The sequence below is a fragment of the Beta vulgaris genome, chromosome 6 (assembly GCF_026745355.1).
Source record: "Beta vulgaris subsp. vulgaris cultivar EL10 chromosome 6, EL10.2, whole genome shotgun sequence".
Lineage (NCBI taxonomy): Eukaryota > Viridiplantae > Streptophyta > Magnoliopsida > Caryophyllales > Amaranthaceae > Beta > Beta vulgaris.
Window position 1 is genome coordinate 54,502,197 of NC_079207.1, and position 22,773 is coordinate 54,524,969.

Below are 22,773 nucleotides of genomic sequence, written 5' to 3' on the forward strand. Positions count from 1 at the left end.
TAAATCGAAATTCTGTCACCGTTATTTAAAAGTTCAGCATGCAATGTTTTATGCTCTATGAAACTCAATCCACACGTTTCATCCTCAATATTTGAATTATGTTTGAGTAAAAGTATGGACATTGTATTATGAATATACAAATTGAAAAAAAGTTTAATAAGATACGACATAGTTATATTATTATTTCTACATTTAAATATAAATATATATATATATATATATATATATAATATATATTATATATATATATATATATTTATTTATTTATTTATATATATATATTTCACATCTTTGAGACTCCACCTCAAACAAGCAAAAGCACACACATTTAAGAGCATAATAAGGAGCCAATCAAAAAAAGAGCATAATAAGGAGGATAAAGCAAGTAGGGGTATGATTTTTATTTTCGATTTGAATTTAGTCAAGTCCTATCCAATCTAAAATAAATTTTGTTTGTATATTTTGAGGTTAATCTTATCCAAATTCCGCTAAGTCTCATATGACCTATCCGATTTGTGATCGACTAATTTGGATCAAATATATTTTTTTTTTTTAAAAAATGAGATCATTTGATATTGGGCTAATAATACCCAAGGACCTTATTTATAATTAAGGCCTATTTACAAATATAGAAAAAGTAATTCTTACAAGCACATACATTAGCTCATGATAGGCCTGAAAGTAAGGTTCTGCTTGGCAACATATTAAGTCGTCTTAAAAGAGTAGGTGCTAAAAGTTTAAGTCACCTAAAATAAATAGTCGTGTTTGGGATAAGAGTTTAAATAAAATTCAAGCTCAAAAATTGACTGAAATTGAGTTACTAACAAATATAGCATCTCAATTTAAGTTGCTAAAATTTGAACTACCTTATCAGTTGAGCTCCTTTCAGCTACCTTATTAGTTTCAATTCTATTTCAGCTTATGTTCCCAAACATAGCATAACTCTTAAAATACGCAGAATCATATTAAAAGTCTTTGAAAAATTCTAAAGATAATCACAATATGTTATAACTCCTAAAGAAAATTAAATATTCTTAATTTTTCCATTTGTTAGACTTTTAGATTTTGATTAATCGAATCCTATAAAAGATTGTCTCTGACAAAAAACTCTAACTTTAATTCACCCTTACAAGAAAGGTTAATATTTACTCGTACGGAATTCTACCATTCTACGTACTTTTGTTTGCTCATTGAAAACTCTTTAACCAATTCAGTGCGTCTTGCGTACGTGTGGCCGGCCACACGCGAAATTACAGGTGTGGCTGCACGCGACACCTTGTCAGCGCGTCAGCTCATTTTCAAATAGTCATATCTCACTCGTTTCTCATCAAAATCAAGCTTTTGACCATGCGTTGGAAAGCTATCGAGCCAAATCTTCATCTCCAACTTGAATCTTTCAAAAATATTAAGTGTGCTGTGAGATATGACCTTTTGAAGTTGCCCTTATGCACAAACCTTTATGAATAGATGGAGTTACTCTTATGAACTGATGGAGTTACTCTTATGACCAAATGGAGTTACTTGTATGAGTATGTGGTTACTTTTAACAATAAAAGGGTGTCATTCCTATAAAGAAATGTGGTTACTCTTATAAGCAAAATGAGATTACCTATGTGAATATATAGGGTTACTCATATAATTAAATGAGTTTAGTAGTATGCTTAAATTGGGTTATTCCTTATGAACGAATGAAATTACTCTTATTAATAAGTGGGGATTGCTTGTATGAACAATTGGGGTTACTGATACGAATAAAATAGGGTTACTTATGTGAACAAAATGAGGTTACTCATATGATTAAATAGGGTTACTAGTATGAATAAATGACTTACTCATGTTGAACGAATGAGGTTACTCGTATTAATAAGTGGGGGTTACTTGTATGTACAATTAGGGTTACTGATGCAAATAAAATGGGGTTACTTATGTGAACAAAACGAGGTTACTCATATGATTAAATGGGGTTACTGGTATGAATAAATATGATTAGTCTTTATAAACTAATAAGGGTACTAGCTCGTATTAATAAATAGGGGGTTACTTGTATGAACAATTGTGGTTACTCGTATGATTAAATGAGGTTACTCGTATAAATAAATGTGCTTACTAGTATGATTAAACGAGGTTATTCATAAGGTTAAACAAGGTTACTCATAAGATTAAATGAGGTTACTGCAACATTATTTTAAGGTTACTCATATGAACAAATGAGAATACTGGTATGATATGGTATGAATAAATAAGGTTACTAATATGAACAAAGGAGGTTATGTAACAGCCCGCACTTTCGAGCTGCTAGCTAAACACACTTAAGATTCATTAATTACAATTAACGCTAAATAAACCTCGAATTATATTCACTCGCAGCGGAAACATAATTTATAAAACGATCCTGGACCTGTGGGTTAGGGCCCACAACAAATCATCCTCAATAACCAAATAACACATTACATAATACCTTACTCGACTCCCAAAGCAATATAATATTTTATTCACAAAAAGGATATATACTCCTAAATACAACCTCTGAACCATTAAATCTAGGGAAATTCTCACTACAAAAAAAAGTCCATTTAGAGACGAACAAAATCCGTCCCTAAAAAGGTCAAATCCGTCGCTATATGGGCTTAGAGACGGATTTAGAGACGGATATTGTCCCTCTCTAAAACCCTTGTCGCTAATTCGAGTTAGAGACGGATTTTGCAAATCCGTCTCTAAACTTGAAAATCCGTCTCTAAACTTAGAGACGGATTTTAAAAATCCGTCTCTAAGCTTAGAGACGGATTTCGAAAATCCGTCTCTAAATTCGCTGAAAGTATAAAAAATATATAAATGAAATTAACAACACGATAGTTCCTAATATTATCATGATTATATTTAATCACCTATTATTACCTACCTAGTTCAAGTTGATCTCATTACCATTTAGGAATATCCCTTAAGTAAACCCGGTTCAGCTCTACAAGGGAAAGGATAAGAAGACTCCACAGTCGCAAGAATCGCTGTTCGTAGGAATAGAACTTGTAACCTCAAAGAAACGAGAAGAAGCTCCAACCAACTACACCAAATACAACTTGTATACTTCTCTACATAATATTGGTATAATGTAGAAGAAATATTCGAGACGGATTCAAAAATCCGTCCCTAATTTGAGACGGATTTTCAAATCCGTCCCTAAATTAGAGACGGATTTCAAAATCCGTCTCTAACTTAGAGACGGATTTTTAAAATCCGTCCCTAAATTAAAGATGCGCAATAAAATATTCATATTTGAATTTAGAGACGGATTTTTAGAATCCGTCTCTAAATTTAGAGACGGATTTAAAAATCCGTCCCTAAATTAGAGACGGATTCTAAAAATCCGTCCCTAAATTAGAGACGGATTTTGAAAATCCGTCTCTAAATTAAATACGTGCAATAAAATATTCATATGTAAATTTAGAGACGGATTTTTTAAATCCGTCTCTAACTTTAGAGACGGATTTAAAAATCCGTCTCTAACTTTAGGGACGGATTATCAATATCCGTCCCTAAGTTAGAGACGGATTTTCAAAATCCGTCTCTAAATTTATTTCGAGACGGATTTTTAAAATCCGTCTCTAATTTAGGGACGGATTTTTAAAATCCGTCCTAAAGTTAGAGACGGATTTAAAAATCCGTCTTAATTTAGAGACGGATTTAAAAAATCCGTCTCTAAATAAATTTAGAGACGGATTATCAATATTCCGTCTCTAAATTAGAAACGGATATATATCCGTCTCCAAAAATCCGTCGCTATATAAGCTTTTTTTTTGTAGTGTCTCATTGGTAACCTTGTAGTATTAGAAATTATATTTGGCAACCAATTTAAATCTGTAATTCAGAACGTGACCTTGTATTATGGTTTTTTTTACTAAACGTGACATTAATGACATTTTACGTTAATTATTCCGTTAAATCTCATGTTTTTAGTTATTTAGTTCTAGGTGTGGTTAGTAAGTAACGAAATTACTAATCTACCCCGAATTAAACCCACATCCTTCTTTTCCCCACCTAACCACTGTTGAACTTTCAAAAAAACGACCCTCCTTCTTCTCCAAGTTCTTTGAGAGCTCCATGTGAGTGAAATTCATGAACTCCAAAATCTGAGTTCTACAAGTGAACTCCAAAATCAGTTGGTGTTAGGATAATTGGGTTTCTTCTCCAGAATCTAGAAGTGAACAAGGAAGACACTCCAAAAAACGAGTTCGAGTTCGACAAACTTAGGGTTACTGTACCCTGTCAATTTCGGGTGAATTTTAAAGCAATTTCAGTCCATCTTCACTTCACTAGCATCATGTAAGTGAATTCTTCCCTCTTTTAAATTTTTGTCAATGATTTCTTTCATTTGTTTGTATTTCTTTGGTGTGAAGTTGTGGTGCTCTGTTTGAAGGGAAATGTTTTTTTTTTTCAAAAATTGAGTCTTGTTGTGGTTGTTGTATTCTGTTGCCATATAATTTCCTGAAAATTTTGAATTTTTGTTTCAAAATTGCAGAATGTGTGATAGAGTTGTCCTTGTGTTTCAACATAAAGGGTCTGATGTGGAAGTTGTTGTTGATGATGTTGATAAGGCAATGTTTGTGGACATAATAATTGATTATTGGGACAATGCTGCTAAACTGAAAACCCTAGTGCCTAAGAAACCAAAGTTTGTGTATCTTTATAAAATGAAACACATTGAGATAGTAACAGATGCTGATATGGTTAAAATGTTAAGCAATTTGCATGATAAGAATAGGATTAATGTATGGGTTGATGATTGTGAAAACGAGACAGATGCAGTTAAGGCTGCAATTAGTTTGAGGAAAACTCAGGATAAGGGAAAAGCTCCTATAAATCCAGAAGTTGAACTACCAATTAAGCCAACCCCTAGGAGAAGTCTTAGACATATGGAGGTTCAGTTAGTTGACAAACCCTCAGATTCCAAGTCAAACCCAAATGTTGAAAGTAATAGCCCTGATATGGTATATAATGACATGGATGGTGTAGATTTAGGAATTATGCATGCTTGTGAGGATAAGTGGGCAGACTTGGTTATTTCTCCAATCAAACCAGTAGGAGGTAAGGGCAAGGCCAAGTGCAAAACAAGAGGAGGTAAGAAACAGTTTGCAGGAGGAAATTTGATGGGGATATCAATCAATGAACCCTGTGAGAATGAGCATCATTTGACCAATAACCCAGAAGTTAGGGTTAGTTCAGTACCTGAGAAGTTGTGCTCCTCTAGATCATCTAAGTCCTCAGCTCTGATGACTAAAAGGGTTCCAAAAACCACTGCAAAGAGGAAAGGATTGGTGGTAACTTCAACGGCTAGTAAAATAATAGATAGGTTGACCAGGAGGAGGGAGTTAGCTGAGAGAAGACTAGCTTATTTGCAGGCTGACATGGGAGATGATGATGAGTTTGAGTCAACTGATGAGTCAGGTTATTCACCTACTGAGAGTGAATGCAGTGATGTGTCTGAGAGTGTAGTGGATAGTGATGATGATGGAGAGTATGATGATGTTTTATATGGACCAATGGTCCAAGACTGTTTTGATCCTTATGAAGGACCTGTCTGGGTAAATGAGGGTGGTGATGATGTTGTTGACTTAAATTTGGCCAAGGTGTATAGAAATGGAGAGATGTACACCCAACAAGAATGGGGAAATATTTGCATAAAGCCTTGGTAACTGTTTACTGATAAACAACATTTAAGAGATATGGTCAGGGATTACTGCATCCAATGTGGATTTTCTGTTGTGGTTGACAAGGCTAGCAACTTCAAATACACTGTTAGATGCAGTGATGACAAGTGTGAGTGGAAATTACATGCTAGTAAGTTGCCTGATGGGAGCACATGGGCCATCAAATCTATTCAAAACCAAGAACATACATGTCTGGGACTTGAGACAAGGAATCCTATGGTCAGTTCAGCTTGGGCTTCAAGGGTCTTAATGGAAGATATTAGAGCAAACAATGACATATCTGCAAAGTCTATGAATAAACTTCTTTGGGACAGATTTAGGGTAGAAATGTCCATTAGTACCCTATATAGGATGAGAACAATGACATTGCTTGAAATACATGGTGCACATTATGTTTCTTATGGCCATCTGCCTAAGTATTGTGAAGTGGTGAAAAGCACAAACCCAGGTTCAGCTGCATTTTGTGCATGGAAACCACCAAATGATCCTGAAAAGCCTCTGGCTTTTGTATCCATCTTCATAGCTTTCAGGGGTGCATTAGATGAGTTGTTTGCTGGGTGTAGAAGTTTCATTGGAGTTGATGGCACCTTCCTGAAGGGACATTATGGTGGGGTGCTACTTTCTGCAGTAGCTCTTGATGGAAATAATGACTTATTTCCATTTGCTTGGGCCATTGTGTCTGGTGAAGACAATGAGACATGGAAGTTCTTTGTTTGGCATCTAAAGAATGTGCTACAAGACAGTGGGAGAGGAGATGAATGGTGTATCATTTCAGATAGGCACAAGGTGAGGTATTTACAGTATTTTTATTTTGTTAATGTTAGTTCAAGTTTTTGTTCTTGCATTTGGTCTTTATTACATGTTATGTATTTTACAGTCCATTGAAGCTGCATTCTCTGCTTTATGGCCTAAAGTGGGTAGAAGATATTGTTGCAAGCATTTAGCTTCAAATTGGAAGAAGGCCCATCCAGGCCCTTTGATGTTCAGCTTGTTTTGGAAGGCTTGTGGAGCCACTTCTACCTTCACCTTTAAGAAAGCCATGGATCAAATTCAGAAGGTCAACCCTCAGGCTTTGGTTTGGTTGTCTAAGCTAGGTGAACAATCAAGATCGACTAAGCATAAGTTCAACCCAAATATCAAATGTGATATGAACAAAAGCAACTTTGTTGAGAGTTTCAATGCTACTTTGGGAACGGACAGATGTAGACCAGTGTTGACACTCTTAGAAGGTTTGTTACTTTGCATTTACAAACTTGTTTATGTCACTAATTTGATTTGTTTCTAACTTGTTTTTGCATAATTGCTAGGGATAAGGAGGGTTACTATGGTCAGGCTAGCCACAAGGAGACAAGTATGTGAAGAATGGGAGAGAGATGATGTTTGCCCAAACATCTTGAAAAGAATTCAAGTGCTTAAAGAACCTGTTAAGCACATATCTCTGATGATGGTGAATATGAGATTGTAGATGGGAAATCAGTGTTACCAGTTAGTCTTCACACCAAATCTTGTGCATGTAATGCTTGGCAACTAACTGGTATACCATGTAAGCATGGTCTCAGGGCTATACTTCATGCTGGGCTGGATCCTTTGAAGTTCATTGATGACATGTACACTGTAAAAGTGTACAAGCTTGCTTATGCACAATGTATTAAGTCAGTGCCAGACTTTGAACAATGGCCTGACATTGATCTTCCTACTATTCAGCCACCAACAATCAAAAGGAAAGCTAGTAGGCCTTGTAGGAATAGGAAAAGAGGTGAGGATGAAGCAAGAAAGGGGAAGAGAAGCTGCACTGTTCAGTGTAAGAAGTGCAAGAGCTTTGGGCACAATGCTAGGACCTGTAAAGGTGGACCAACTAATGCACAAACTACTCAAAGGAAGACCAAGGGCAAGCAAGCAAAGCAGCAAGCAACAAGCAAGCAGTAAGCAGCAACCCTTCTTCATCTCAACCAGTTCAAAGGAAGAAAAGGGGACAACAAGCAAGCCAAGAACCTTCCTCATCTCAACCAGTTCAAGGCAACAAAAGGGCCAAAATTTCAGCATCACAACCTCTACCAACCACTAAACACTAACTAGTACTCTTTGTTTAGATTATGTAAACTTGTGAATCATTGTCAGTTTACTTTGCTTAAAACATGTTTTTTTTGTTAAACCTCAATTACCTTGAAGTTGGTATTTTGTCGTAGTTGAAGGACGCAAAAGTTGGTCTGTTGTTGAACTTGCAAGAATCAATAGTTTGTTTTGTTTAACTTCAAATAGCAAAAAGTTCTTATATTGCAAATTCACAAAACCATCTCCTTTTCATCCATAAAATGCACTGAAGTACATAACTAAACTTCATTAATACATAACTAAGCTTCATTAGTACATTATGCAAATTAAAAGCACAAAATACATAATAACAACCATTTTAACAAAAACAACAGTCTGATTAATGAAACTTTGTAAAATTGCCTTCAAATCAGCCACATCTTGACCCATTTCTTCCCTTCCTGAGCTTCCTTCCATTCCTTGCTTACCTTGACCATTACCTGACATATCTTCACCCACTCTTCTTGTGTAACCCATGAAAAGAACCCACAATGCTTACACTTGTAGTAAGGTCTTTGGGGGTTGTTGATTGACTCTGAAATTCTGAATTCAGCAACTTTTGGAGGATGACAATAACAATAACGTGCTTTAATCCATTTGTAGTTTCCAACGCTAGGTCCTGCTCTTGAATTCGACGAAGAAAATCTTGAATCAGCCATGGGAGATGGAGAAGTGAAGAGGGATGGCGCGAATTAGGGTTTCTCTCTCCACGAAAGCATGAAGAAAAATGGTGGGAAGTTTTTTTGGGGGAAAGGTTTAGATTTTAAGAGGGAAATGGATGGTTGTTAGTAAATAACCATGGTTAGCCCTTAAAAGCATATAAAACACGTGATTTTAACTAAATCAGCTCATTAATGTCACGTTTAGACAAAAGTCAATAGTATAAGGTCACGTTGTAAATTAAGGATTTAAATTGGTTACCAAATATAATTTCCCATACTATAAGGTTACCAATGAGAATTTTCCTTAAATCTAATTACAACCTTGATACCCAAATTCTTCCTTTTACTCCATTCCGAGCTTTCCACACACGAACCTGCAAGATCACTAACAATGAACTCTGCCCCCACCAGGACAGGTTCCAAGAACAAAATCAGAAAAACTGAGTACACACTATTCAACCAGAAATCCATGCTAGTGGCTTAAAATATACTCGTATCGTTAATCAATTTTCATAAGATTACTCCATGTATTTAAATAGATGAATATCGATATAAGAAAACTATACACATTAGAAATAAGATGAGATGATAATCTATACTACTTTAACAAAACCATAGATCTTCCAAATGAAACAGACAACTATATGTTTCAATTCCATAAAGCAGTTCTTCGTTACCTATTTTATAGATAAATCCTTTCGAAGATATTTTTCTAAATCCAACTACTTAATCAATATTTCAGAACACTTTATTGAGAGTGTATCTTTCAATATAAAATCATTTGTACAATATATATCTCAAAATTTCTACATAAACCCCTAAGTCGTTGCAGCAACCAAAACGTTTTTCATATAAGAAACTAACTTGGTAATTGTTCGGAAAATAATTCATCTTTTAAATATATCGCTGGCATAGCTTAATCACGTAATAGAAATCGCTGGCAAGTACAGGCAAAAACTTATCATAATATAACATAATACAATATTCGACCTTATCTGGTCTTAACTCATATATGAGTCATTTCCCTCCACCTGTACCTTGCCCACCATTCATTTTAGTTCATAAACTAAGCCAGCTAAAATAATTTCGAAATCATTTCCTCATCATATCATACTCAAATCATATTCCAAGAATACTTTATAGTTTCCATAATCGGGGAACTTATACGAATAGAGAGGCTACACCATCTCTAAAACTCATGGGGACGTCTCCCCTATCAACTTTGTACTGCTTGCAAGACTTTCTAGGTCATGACCCCACATAATGGAGGAATACCCGCTCCACACACATAATGAGCAAACCTGCTCTACAAATGTTGTTCACTTGCCCTTATAAAATAAAACTTGTAATCATACAAAAATATTTATACTCAACACTTGTACTTTAATACTTATTCGCAATACTTATACTTAAATACTTATACTAAAATAATTATACTTTTAGGTGTTCACGGTTGTAAAATATATACATACATAAATATATCGAGCTCAACACAAGAAATCCATGTAATGATACAAAATATCAATTCATATTTCTAAGGTGGAAGGACATGTGTGTACCTTTCCTCAAGAACAACTATATACAACCTCCAAGGATCGAAACTTGATCTCCATCTTGAACTCCATAAATTATGTTCATGATCATATTAATAAAACAAAATAAAAATCAGAGTATACTCATACACTTTTATACTTGAAGACTACTCCATTTTGCTTTGACTAATCTCATTCCCGAATTCCACTCAATTACCATTCCAATAACTATTTATGAACTAATCCACTTCCTTCCATTATACTCAACATCAACTTCATAAGATAACTCTAATCAACTCATTCCTCTTAATTAATCACATAATATCATTGCAAGTTCAATTTCTCCAATCCAACTCTAGTTTGATATAAGATTTTACAAAACAAGAACAAGTTCAGAATATACTTAATTAATTAAAACCAAATCAACAAGTTGATTTTATAGTTTACTTAACAAAATAGAAGATTATAATTTAATTCAAAATGAGTTTCAATCTAAGTCATTGAACAAAAGTTCTAATATTTAATCTCAACAATCCAAATAATACCAATTCCAATCCCATAATCTAATTTTGCAAATCAACAATACTTTCAATTGTACACGTGAAAATCAGAACTATTAATAACATATAAATCAGATTATAATTGATGAACAAGGGTCACAACTTTAACCCAAAAATTATACCTTGCCAAAGGAATTCCAAACCGAGTAAAAACTTAACAACAACAATGGCGTTGATGAACAGTAGCAGTGACGCATTAAGAAAATCAGCAGCAGCACCAAACTTGCAAAGGCCATAACTCACAGCTCCAAACTCCGAATTGGACGATTTTTGTGCCTAAATTTAATAAATCAAAGAGATATAAAACTTTGATGAAGAAGCAAGGAGCAAATTTGGATTGCATGTTAGAGAAAATTGCAGAAACAGATTGACGAAAACAGAGGAGAGAGAAATGAAGGTAGCAACACCAAACTTGCAAAGGCTACAACTTATAGCTCCAAACTCTGAATTGGATGATTTTGGGTCTAAATTCAATAACTCGAAAAGATCTACAACTTTGATGAAGTAAGAAAGACTGAAATATGACCGCATGTTGCTTGAAATCGACGAACAGAACAGAGGTGAGAGGAAAGAAGAGATTTTGGGGTTTTCCTCTTTCTAGAACTCCTTAGAGAAGTAAGAGAATTTTTCTCCATTTATGGAGTTTTGATGAAGTTGAAAAACTGAAAAACTGGAACTTATCTCCTTTTGACAGCATGAGAAAAGATGAAGATATGGTTGTGTTGTCTTTGACAACAATTGACACAAGTAAATGAAGAGATAAATGAGAGATTTGTTTTTCTTTCTTTTGCTTTAAAATACTCAACTCAACTTATTTCAATAGAACAAAGCTAATTTCATATTTGTACTTAAGGTAAAATTAATTTTATAAGTAATTTTTAATTCTCAAAATATTAGCATACTAACATTATCATATAATTAGACTTAATAAAATGTAATTAACCCTTAATTGATGCTGCTGAAAAGTATGGGCTATTACAAGTTACTCAGATGAAATCCCCAAATTGAAGCAAAAGTTAAACTAATTTTCGTTTAGAATCCGCAAATTAACCTATTCAATTCAATCTCAAACTCTTGTCCCCTCAAAGATAATAGTTTAGTATGAGGAGAAAGAAAATATAAGATACATATATAAAAACAAGAGTTTTTCAGAGATTGAAACGAAAGAGAAGAAGAGAGAGAATGAGTGAAGCTTCCTTCAATGGAGGTATTGGTGCAAAATCAGTTGTATGAATTTGCAAACAAGTCAATGCACACCCAATAGTTAGATACTGAACGCCACGGGAGTCTTAGTCCATGGGGGTTACCGGTTTTAGTTAGATAAAACCTTGCTAAAGTACTTTGTTATAGCTTAAGGTAATCGAACTACAACACCTAATAAATTCAGGGGATTGATATTAAATACGGTTTTTTCACCAGGTACCCCTGTGGTCTTAAAAAATTCATGGGGTACCCTTAGTTTTTAAAAAATGCACCAGGTACCCCTAAGGTTTTAATAAAATTCACGAAATGCCCTTAATGACTAACGGTGTTAAGTTTCCGTTAGTCATTAACCCTAATTAACCCTTTAATCCTAATTAATCATCTAACCCTAACTCTTGAACCCTAATCCTAACCTCCTAATACCTCCCTTACCTTAACCATCCAACCACCCCTCCCCCACCCAAGCAGCCCCCACCCTTCCCCCACCAACCCTGTCGAGTTCCCTCTCCCCACCCCACCACCCCGTCGAGTTCCTCTCCCCACCCTACCACCCCAGTCGGATTCCCAATGGTGACCCACCACCGCCCCTGCTTGCCCCACTCCCGCCGCCAAATCGAAGCCCCCAAATCATCGCCGTCGAACTGGAAAACACCACCTCCTTCTTCTTCATCGATTTTTTTTATTTCAAAAACTTATTTCGAAAATGATTTCGAAAATGGTTTCGAAATTGATTTCAAAATTGGTTTTCGAAAATAGTTTCGAAAACCATTTTCGAAAATGTTTTCAAAAATCGTTTTCGAAAATAGTTTCGAAAATGGTTTTTTTTCAAAAATGATTTCCAAAATCCTTTTCGAAAATGATTTTGAAAATGATTTTTGAAAATGATTTTGAAAATGATTTTGAAATTGTTTTTTGAAATTGATTTTCGAAATCAGTTTTAGAGAGGGGTGGGGGTGGGGGTGAGGGTGTTGCTGCTAAGGGAGCAGTGATGCTGCCGGGGGTGGGTGGGGGGGTGGGGGTGGGGTGGGGGTGGTTGCTGCTAGGGTAGCAGGGATGCTGCCAGGTGGAGGTGGGGGTGGGGGTGGGGGTGGGGGTGGGGTGGGTTGGGTGGTGGTTTTAGGGTTAGGTTAGGGTTTACTTAGTTAATTAGGATTTAATTAGGGTTTATTTAGGGTTTAAATTAGGGTTAGAGATGTTAATTAACCCAAATGACTAACGGAAACTTGACACTGTTAGTCATTAAGGGCATTTCGTGCATTTTACTTAAATAATAAGGGTACCTGGTGCATTTTTTAAAAACTAGGGGTACCCCATGAATTTTTTAAAACCACAAGGGTACCTGGTGAAAAAACCCTATTAAATAAAACAATCAAGATAATAATTAATCTATTAATTAAAGTTGAATATTCCCACTCGTATCACAAACTTCTAGAAAGATTCTTTATAACACACATGAAGATAAACCAGGTTGGACAATTAAAGTAAAGCACGAAAATGGATACATCCATGAGTTCCGGCTAAAACTGGAGATGAAGAAACGTATCACTTAGTACATGCTCTAGGTATAGGCTAGGAACTAAACTATAACCCCGGAAGGGGGTTGGCTAATCTAGGTTAAAGCTACGCTAGAAAGGAAGTAAATTTTCACGCTGTTGTATGTTGTCTTTCAATTGATCCTTTTTCTTGTATTTATACTTCTTCACCATGCCTAACTTTCTTGCCTCTTTGGAGGGAAACGATTTGAATCAAATCACAACTGCTATCTTCTGGTGCCATAGTGGCCACGTCTCATTACCCACGTAACTTGCATGCTCCATAATCGAATTGACTATTACCCACGTCTCTGTCCACGTTTTGGCGTTGTTTGACTTCCATTTCTTGAACATTCTTGACTTATGAGCTTTCTTTTATGGGCTTCTGGTTGTTGATTTTTGTTGACTATTTATCATGGGCTTCTTAGTATGATTGGGCCTTTATATTTACATAAACATTAAACCCTTCGGGGCTTAATACACTGTATCATAATAAATGCTAGCAATTACATAAAAATGGTGGTAACAGGAGGAGAGAGAAAATAGAAGAAATGAATTGAGGAGAGACAAAATGTTAAAGGGTTTTGAAGAGGTTTAGGGGAAGTAACGTCGTCGTCGGCTTCAACCATGAGAGAAAAGAGTTTGGTATGTAATTCACAGGAGAATCACGTGGAAGAAGAAGCGCTAATTTCCACTTGGGCTTATTTATGGGTCGGCCACACGCGAAATTTTTGGTATAGTCGGCTGTATATAAGAATTTGTGTAACCAATTAAGTAAAATAATTATAGATGCACGGTGCAGCCGGAGCGAGCCAAGTACATGTAGATGTATAATACATTGAATAAGAGTTGTTTAGAATGTTCCCCAAGCATGAGGAAAATCTGTAACAGTTGTATCAACTAACGGCAAATCTGATCTGCGTGAAGCATAAAGGCAACAGGAAACCCCTCTAAGGAAACAAAGGCATTATTCTCTCCTTTATTCCAAATTACCTCTTTTCACTTTTTCTCCTTTTCTCTTTATAGAGATTGTGAAAGTAAATTTATAACAGAACGTAAACCCTCATGATAAGAGAAACAGGATATTGTATACCTCTATGGCTCTATCCATGTACCCAAAACAGCATCCTAAACTAGTAGTAAATCACTCCTTTTCTTTTCTGGGAGCAATATCTATACTAGCACATCAATTTTTCAGTAAATTTTGTCCAGTAAACTCCAAAAAAAGAAAAGAAGAATGACTAGTTCTTACCTGAGATAGACCAATAATGAGGAACGACCTTTATATAAATTATAGATATGATATATAGGAAATTGGAATGATCTATATTATGAACCTGAGGATTATGGATGACATGCGTTTTTAGTTCCATGTCATTTTCATTACAAAAGTCTTTCTCAATAACTCTCATACATAAATTTTGTAGAGAAAACATAGTAATATTTATTGGACAACCTTTCAAGAAAAAACAAACAAAAAAGTTACATAATTACTGCGTCATTCATGATTTTAAAATTTTATAAAATGACACATACATATACATTACTTAGCTTGGATCTTAGCAATCTGACTCCATGAAGCGGAAAACCTCTAAGTATCGAGATTTCCCTTTTCCGGAAATTCTCAACTCTCTAGATTCGAACAATTTCCGTGCTTATAAAACTCGAAAGTAGCTCGAACATAAAGTTTCCCATTAAGCCGAAACCCTAGCCGTTTTCTTGTTGCATATATAGGAAACGGGGTGGTGGTCTGAAGCTAAACTTTCTTTCTTAAGCATTAGTCAAGAGCAACCATTGTTGCCTCTCTAAAGAACGTTGCTTTTGCAATTGCATCTGTTTTTTAAACCTTTGTATAAACAGATCAGCTGCTTGGTCTATATCTTCTTCCTCCTCAACCACCACACCATCCACCATCAACCTTTCTTCACCACCTTTCACAAACTCTTTACTCTCCCTCTCGTCCTCCATCTCCGCCTCCAACTCCTTAAAAATCTCGTACGTCAAATCCACCCCTGCTTGTTCTTCTTGTTCCTCATCTTCTTGATCATTTGCTTCGTATTTCGCCGGCCGCGGCACATCTTTTGCCAAGCTCAGATCATTGGCATGGCTTGCCATCATGCTTGAAGCTTTGTTGTAGCTCATCAACAAATTTCCCTTGCTTCCTTCTTCCTCCTCGAAAGCTTCGTCGTTTTTCTTCTTTTGGTGAGGTTGGTGAGAAACAAGGGCTTGAAGAGAATGGGTTAATGAAGCTTTGTCTATGTTCTTATGTAAAAGGAAGAATATCATAATACGTATTCTTAGCTCGTTTGTTTTGCTTGAAAAAGCTGCTATTATCTTCTTCAATAAATTTGGTGTTTTCACCTTCATTCTAGACAAAGAATATAGTGAATGAAATGATATATACAAGCATATAACCTTAAGTTATATATAGAATATAGGGGCTTTTCTTGTATCAATGAAATGAAATGTAATGTAACAACAGAGTTATAAAAAGAATGGCCAAAACGTTTATATATATATATATATACAGAACAAAGTACTAGTGTACTACTATATGGTATGAAAGGTATATGAGCTTGAATAAGAAGCTGGTTTTTTTAAAAGTGAGAAAATTTAGGGTTAAGGAAATAATGAGGGTTTGGTAGTGAAAAATGAGAATGAAACGTGGCAAAAGATGTGAATTTTTGGAGGTTTGGCGTACGAGATGGATTATAAATGGAGGGTCAAGATTTTCCAAGTTATATCTTTCATGCCATTATTAAGGCCATAATATGTAAGAGATGGGGTCCATTTTTGGTTGCTAGTGGAAGAGTTGTCTGTTAGTACTAGTATTATTAGTGGGGGATAGACTTAAGAGGTAAGCTTTTGCTTTTTTGCCTTTTGCTTTTTGTTTGGGTGTGTGGGAGGAGAAGTGGTCCATTTTTTCAAACTTCAAACCCGGAAAGTAGAGAATGCTTGGAAGGAGGTAAGAGGTCCTTCTTGTGATTTACTTAGTGTAGTTATGCTTCTCTGTCCTACGCAACTAATTAAGTTTACACTGCTGAAAGTGTACAAAACTAATCAGAGGAGAAGTATAGAGGGATATTTTTTTGTGGTTTTGTTAAGTAAGCTTCTTTTCTTAATTAAGCTTAGAATCTTAGACCTTTCTATACTAATTACAAGTTTCTAGTATGAAATGAAATAAATTATAATAAAAAATTTGATGAGATGTGGGTGACAACTAAACAGAAAGAGCAATTTTCCTTTTATAAAAATGTTCGAAATTTCGAGATACATAACCTCGGCATTTAAGCCCAACTACATTTTTGAGATATGACTTAGGGTACTTTATTCACCTTGAAAAAAAGTTTTAGCTTCTAATAAGCTCAATTAAATTCAGATAAATACCTTTAAAACCTTATAAAAAAAAATAAACATCAATAACTTCAGATTGTTTAGATAAGAACAATTGCATTCTGAAAAATTCATAAGAATTCAGATGAAGAGGACACACCCTTAGTGCAAAATTTGTGTATCACAAACTAGAAGGATTATATTTGACAAGAACCAATAGTTTGTAGGACTATATATAGATGCTCAGTGAGGAAAACGAATATCATATACTCAAATATCTAACCCAAGATCTTTGCATAGATTAACATGAATATAATAAGAGTATAGAATTATACCTCTTGATGCGTAAATTCCTCTTACACCACAAGCCTTCTAGTGAAGATCCTTTAGAACGTCAAATGTCGTTCCTCTAGTGTTGGTCTACGAACAATAACCCTTGGATCACCACGTATGCTAGTACGGAAGAGAGGAAAACTCTCTTGCTTTTGGAGTGTATGGTAGTCGAATGGGGAGGAAGGAAGATAAAGGAAAAATCTGATTTTTCTCTCTAGATGATGTAATGTGTTGTACTCACTTGGTAACCCCCATATCCCTATATAAGGTGGTTACAAAGAGGTACTTCATGAGGTTTTATTTGCCTCATAATGTCACATACATTATGAGCCTAATAGTCTCATGAGTTACATCTCACTCCACCCATCTAAAACCGTCTAACTCATTTTTCAATTTGGTCCGGGTAATATCCAAGGGTCGTCACATTGTGTGACCTCATAGGACCCAATATATATCAGTAGCTGGCCCTATTATACTAGCCCAACAAACTGCAATTAGCTTCTAGCAAAAACGTTGCAGTCACCTAATATTATTGAATATATTATCTCTATGATTTATCCATATACATTTAGTTTGTTACACTTGATCGAGGACAAAAATCTTCAATCTCCCACTTGTCTAAGAACAAGTGTGTAACCTTCAAACTCCTTAATTCGCTTAATGTCCAACTTGCTGACATGGTAACATCGTATGTAAACCATACCAATATTCAAGTTGTTTCTTGAAATCCGAGTTCGAACTGTCGATACAAATCATTAACTTCTTAATCTATTTGAGCACGACCATGCATTTTCAGTTCTCCCTCTTCAAGAGGCCAAGACACCAATCCTAACTCTTAGGGGGACTTTATCCCGTATTGTATAACCAAAACCATCACTCAATTCATTGCAGTTCCGATCATTGCCTTTATAGCCTCCTTTTACGGCAAGACGTTTCGCAGTGTCAAAAACATACGAATCCTTAAGTAAGAATAGTATCATACTCATGTCAAAGGAATCTATTAAATATATTAATGAGATTCTCATAAACCTTTTAGAGAATTCCCACTAGGTCTGCCCGACATTTATCAACTATACATGTCTATGCAAATAACTAGACATCTCTATGTCCCCATAGCCCATGAAACTGCATTATCAATCAACTTGCAATCTAGTCCATGAAACTGAATCATTTACATTCAAATTTAATGATTCGAACTAGGGACCAAGGTATATTATAACTCTTGTTCACTAGATAGGGTTTCATTTGTCAAATCACGTATTTGACAATCCTATCAACCGTTATAAAATACTCATAACGTTTTATTTAATACTAAACCAAGATTAAATAAGAATATAACCTTTTATTGATAAACATAACCAAACATATCATAAGAGTAACTATAACCGTAAACTAATTAAAGTAAATATTACACAATCAAAACTACTCTCCTACATGCTTAAGTCCTATAGCCCTAGTATGACTCTCATGTTTAGACTGAGGCAAGGGTTTAGTCAAAGTATCAACGACATTCCTATCCGTATGAACTTTGCTAACTGTTACATCTTTTCTCTCAACGATTTCTCGAATAAGATGAAACTTTCTGTACATGTTTACACCTTTGATGTGATCTTGGTTCCTTAGATTGAGCTACGGCACCATAGTTATCACAATGTAAAACAGTACCATCTCCAACACTAGACACTACTCCTAGCTCCAGAATGATCTTGTTCTTCCAAACAGCTTCCTTTACTGCATCTGCCGCAACAATGTACTCAACTTCTGTTGCAGAATTAGAAATAGTGCTTTGCTTTGAACTTTTCTAGCTCACTGCCCCTCCATTTAGACAAAAGATGAAACCAGATAGGGATCGAAAATCAACTTTTTCAGTTTGGAAGCTTGCATCTATGTAACCCTCAACAACTAACTTACTTTCACCTCCATACACTAAGAAATTATCCTTAGTCCTTCTTAAGTACTTTAGGATGTTCTTAGCTGCACTCCAGTCTGAGTCACCTGGATATGATTGGAATATGCTACACATGCTCAAGGCATATGAAACATCTGGACGAGTACAAATCATGGAGTACATAATAGACCCTATAGCTGACACATAAGGAACATTACTCATTCGCTTAATCTCATCAGGTCCAGAAGGACACTGAGTCTTGCTAAGCGATATGCCGTGTTGCATGGGTAAAAAACCTCTCTTAGAGTTTTCCATGTTGAACTTAGCGACGATCTTATCTATATAAGTTCATTGGCTAAGTCCGATCATCCTCTTAGACCTATCCCTATAGATCTTCATCCCCAAAATGTACTCAGCGTTTCCAAGATCTTTCATAGAAAAATAACTTTTCAACCATTCCTTGACTAACTTAAGCATAGGAATGTCGTTTCCTATGAGAAGTATATCATCTACATACAAGACCAAGAAGACTATGTTACTCCCAATTTCCTTCTTGTAAACACAAGATTCTTCTCCGTTTTTGAGAAAACCAAATTGTTTGGTTGTCTCATCAAATCGAAGATTCCAACTACGGGATGCTTGCTTCAATCCATAAATGGATTTTTGAAGCTTACATACCCTCCTAGGATATTCTGAATCCACTAAACCTCCCGATTGCGCCATATACACATCCTCTTTCAAGAACCCATTCAAGAAAGCGGTTTTGACATCCATTTGCCAAATCTCGTAATCATAAAAGGCAGTGATCGCTAGGAGTATCCGAATGGATTTAAGAATTGCTACTGGTGAAAAGATTTCGTCCTAGTCTATACCATGAACTTGCTTGAACCCTTTTGCAACCAACCTTGCTTTGTCAACCTGAACCTACCATCCTTGTCTGTTTTCACTTTGAAAACCCATTTGCAACCAATAGGTGTAATCCCATCGGGTAAATCCATCAACTCCCATACTTGATTGTTAGACATGGATGCCATTTCGGACCTCATAGCTTCAAGCCAATTTTCGGAGGTTTTACTCATCAAAGCATGCTTGTAAGTAGTAGGTTCCTCAAATTCTAATATCATTATCTCAAAACTTTTGATTAAAAAGAAATCAACAAACCTTTTGGTTGGTATTCTAGGTCTATTAGACTTATGAGGGGCTACAATAGGAGAGAGTTCTTCTCAACAATTTGAGAATTTTCGCACGAATTAGATTCGAGTGGGATAGTAGGAGGCTCTTGTACGAGATGCACGTCCTCCAGCACTTGGTCATTTATGGGCGAAGATTCCTACAAAGGAGGAACTACTTCAAGCTCCACAGTTGGCACTTGTGTTTCTGAGTCTGATATAGGTCGAATTATGTCTATTTGTTGCTTTTCTTGAACTTCTTCAAGAAATACATTACTCCCACTTGCCTTTTTGGAAATAAAATCTTTTGCCAAGACGAGCAACAAACACTTTGCCCTCAGTTTGATTGTAGAAGTAATAGACCTTGGTTTCCTTGGGATAACCCATGAATAAACACTAATCTGATTTAGTGGCGAGTTTATGTGAAAGTAAACGTTTTATATAAACCTCACATCCCCAAATATGTAGAAAAGACAAGCTTGGAACTTTCCCACTCCATATCTCATAGGTTGTCTTTTCTATTGCCTTTGATGGAGTTCTATTAAGTGTGAAAGTAGCAGTTTCGGGAGCATATCCTCAAAAGGATATTGGGAGATCAGCAAAACTCATCATAGCGCACCGAACCATATAAAGAAGAGTTCGGTTCCTCCTTTCGGATACACCATTCAACTGAGGTGTTTTAGGCGGAGTTAGTTGTAAAAGAATTCCACAACTCTTCAAATGATCACTAAACTCTTGGCTCAAATATTCATCACCACGATCAGATCGTAGTGCTTTGATTGTCTTGCCAAGCTGGTTTTTGACTTCATTATGGAATTCTTTGAACTTTTCAAATGATTCCGACTTATGCTTCATTAAATAGACATATCCATATCTACTTAAATCATCAGTAAAAGTATGAAGTACCCAAACACTCCCCTAGATTTTGTGCTCATTGGTCCACACACATCCGTATGTATTAAGTCCAATAGATCACGGGCCCTTTCACCCTTTCTAGTAAAAGGCGACTTTGTCATTTTACCCATTAAACTTGATTCACACGCATCAAATGGCTCAAAGTCAAAGGATGTTAGAAGTCTAACTTTATGTAACTTTTGAATGCGTTTCACGTTTATATGTCCTAAACGACAAGTCCATAAGTAAGTAGAATTATTAGTATCATTTGATCTATGTTTTTTGCTGCCTATATTAAGGACATCTTTGTCTATGTCTAGGAAATATAGACCATTAGACCTTTTAGCAGTGGCATAAAACATTTAATTCAAATAAACAGAGAAACAACCTTTCTCAATCATAAATGAAAATCGTTCATTATCCAATACAGGAATAAAAATAATGTTTTTGGTAATACCATGAACATAATAACAGTTATTAAGCTCTAATATTAATTTGGAAGGCAAAGGTACTACAACGACCGCAACTCTTGCACCATTTCCAACGCACAACTCTACCTCTCCTTTAGCCTAGGTTCTACTTCTTCTTAGTCCATGCACATTCGAAATAATGTGAGATACACAACCGGTATCAAATACCCAAGAAGTAGATGCTGCTAAATTAATGTCAATGACATATATACCTGAAGAAGAACCCCAGACTTATTATCCTTCAGATACTTCGAGAAGTTACACTTCCAATGACCCATTTGATCACAATATAAGTACTTGGCATCTGCGGCCACCTCTGGCTGTGCCTTTGCTTGTGGCTTATCAATACATAAATGGTTTTTTGAAACTTACAAACGCTCCTAGTGTAATATCCTAAAAATCTTAAACATATTTAAGTGAATAATTAACATAATAATGTAGTTAGAATATATTTTATTTTATTCGTTCCACTAATTAAGCATCGTATGTTAAATGATTATAGAATTTTTTTTAACATAAAAGTTTATGAACTTAAGTTATGACGATAATTTATAATTTACGATTTTAGGAGTTAATCAAGAAGGCTAATGTAGTTGTTAATTCATTAAAGTACAAAGTGTCAACATTTCACCCAAAGTCTTACTAAGTCACGTTTCGGGTAGTATTGTGGGAATGAAATTCTGATTTTTGGTTTGGGAAGCAAAGAGGGAAAAAGAGAAAAGAAAGCATGGTCAAATCCCCCATTAATAGTACCTTCTTCCTCACCCTACCATGTCCATTTGGCACTCATGCAATCACCCTCTCTTCTTCTTCTTCTTTAGTCAAAATCTGTCACCAATCTCTCACCATTGCTTCTTCAAGTTAACAAAATCAGATTATTTACTTCACCGTCTTCCTCCCAACCACTGATTTTAAAACCTCCAAACTCCACTATAAATAGCCATAGATTCAACACCAAGAACACACAACCAACAACCTTCATCTTCTTTTCTCTCACTAATCAGGAATTCAGTCAATAATCGCCAGAAAAATTTCAACTAAAGGAAACCCAAAATAAAAACCCAAACTTTCCCTCTCTCTCCCCTGTTCGGTTCTTTTCCCCCCACGACCCCCCTTGGCCACCTCAGGCGACGCCAGACCTACGCCGGCCATCCGTCGTACCTCCCCTTGGCCTCGTCGTCGTTCGCCGGCCACCTGCGCAGCTCGCCGGAAATCCGCGACGCCAGCACCCGCGCATTCTCTCTCCTCCTCGCGCTCTTCTCTTCGCGCGTCGCTTGCGGTTGTGCAGCATCACCGGCGACCTTCGTCCGCGACGTTCCGCCGTCGCTGCCGTCGTTTCCCGCCGCCGCCAGACGTCGCCGTCAACCCCCCATTCGCTGGAGTCTGGCAGCTTTGTCTTCCCTG

At 36.0% G+C, this 22,773-nt stretch overlaps 2 protein-coding genes across 2 annotated transcripts; one reads left to right on the top strand and one right to left on the bottom strand.

Annotated features, from left to right (window-relative positions):
* Window positions 1-5,717: 5,717 nt before the first annotated feature.
* Window positions 5,718-7,628, top strand: LOC125498550 (uncharacterized). Its single transcript, XM_048646778.1, has 4 exons — window positions 5,718-6,488; window positions 6,580-6,931; window positions 7,010-7,163; window positions 7,262-7,628. Exons 1-4 carry the CDS (start codon window positions 5,718-5,720, stop codon window positions 7,626-7,628), a joined length of 1,644 nt encoding a protein of 547 aa, XP_048502735.1.
* Window positions 7,629-14,548: 6,920 nt separating this feature from the next.
* LOC104897092 (uncharacterized) lies at window positions 14,549-15,883 on the bottom strand. The gene has a single exon (XM_010683913.4). It carries the CDS (start codon window positions 15,647-15,649, stop codon window positions 15,053-15,055), a length of 597 nt encoding a protein of 198 aa, XP_010682215.2. The 5' UTR covers window positions 15,650-15,883; the 3' UTR covers window positions 14,549-15,052.
* Between the last annotated feature and the right edge of the window lie 6,890 nt (window positions 15,884-22,773).

What these genes read in the sequence shown, in the direction of transcription:
- LOC104897092 (XM_010683913.4), bottom strand. Translation starts at nt 15,649, where the DNA reads ATGAAGGTGAAAACACCAAATTTATTGAAGAAGATAATAGCAGCTTTT.
- LOC125498550 (XM_048646778.1), top strand. Translation starts at nt 5,718, where the DNA reads ATGGTCAGGGATTACTGCATCCAATGTGGATTTTCTGTTGTGGTTGAC. An exon ending in TCATTTCAGATAGGCACAAG is followed by an intron (nt 6,489 to 6,579) that starts GTGAGGTATTTA and finishes TGTATTTTACAG; the next exon opens with TCCATTGAAGCTGCATTCTC. An exon ending in ATGATGGTGAATATGAGATT is followed by an intron (nt 7,164 to 7,261) that starts GTAGATGGGAAA and finishes GCATGGTCTCAG; the next exon opens with GGCTATACTTCATGCTGGGC.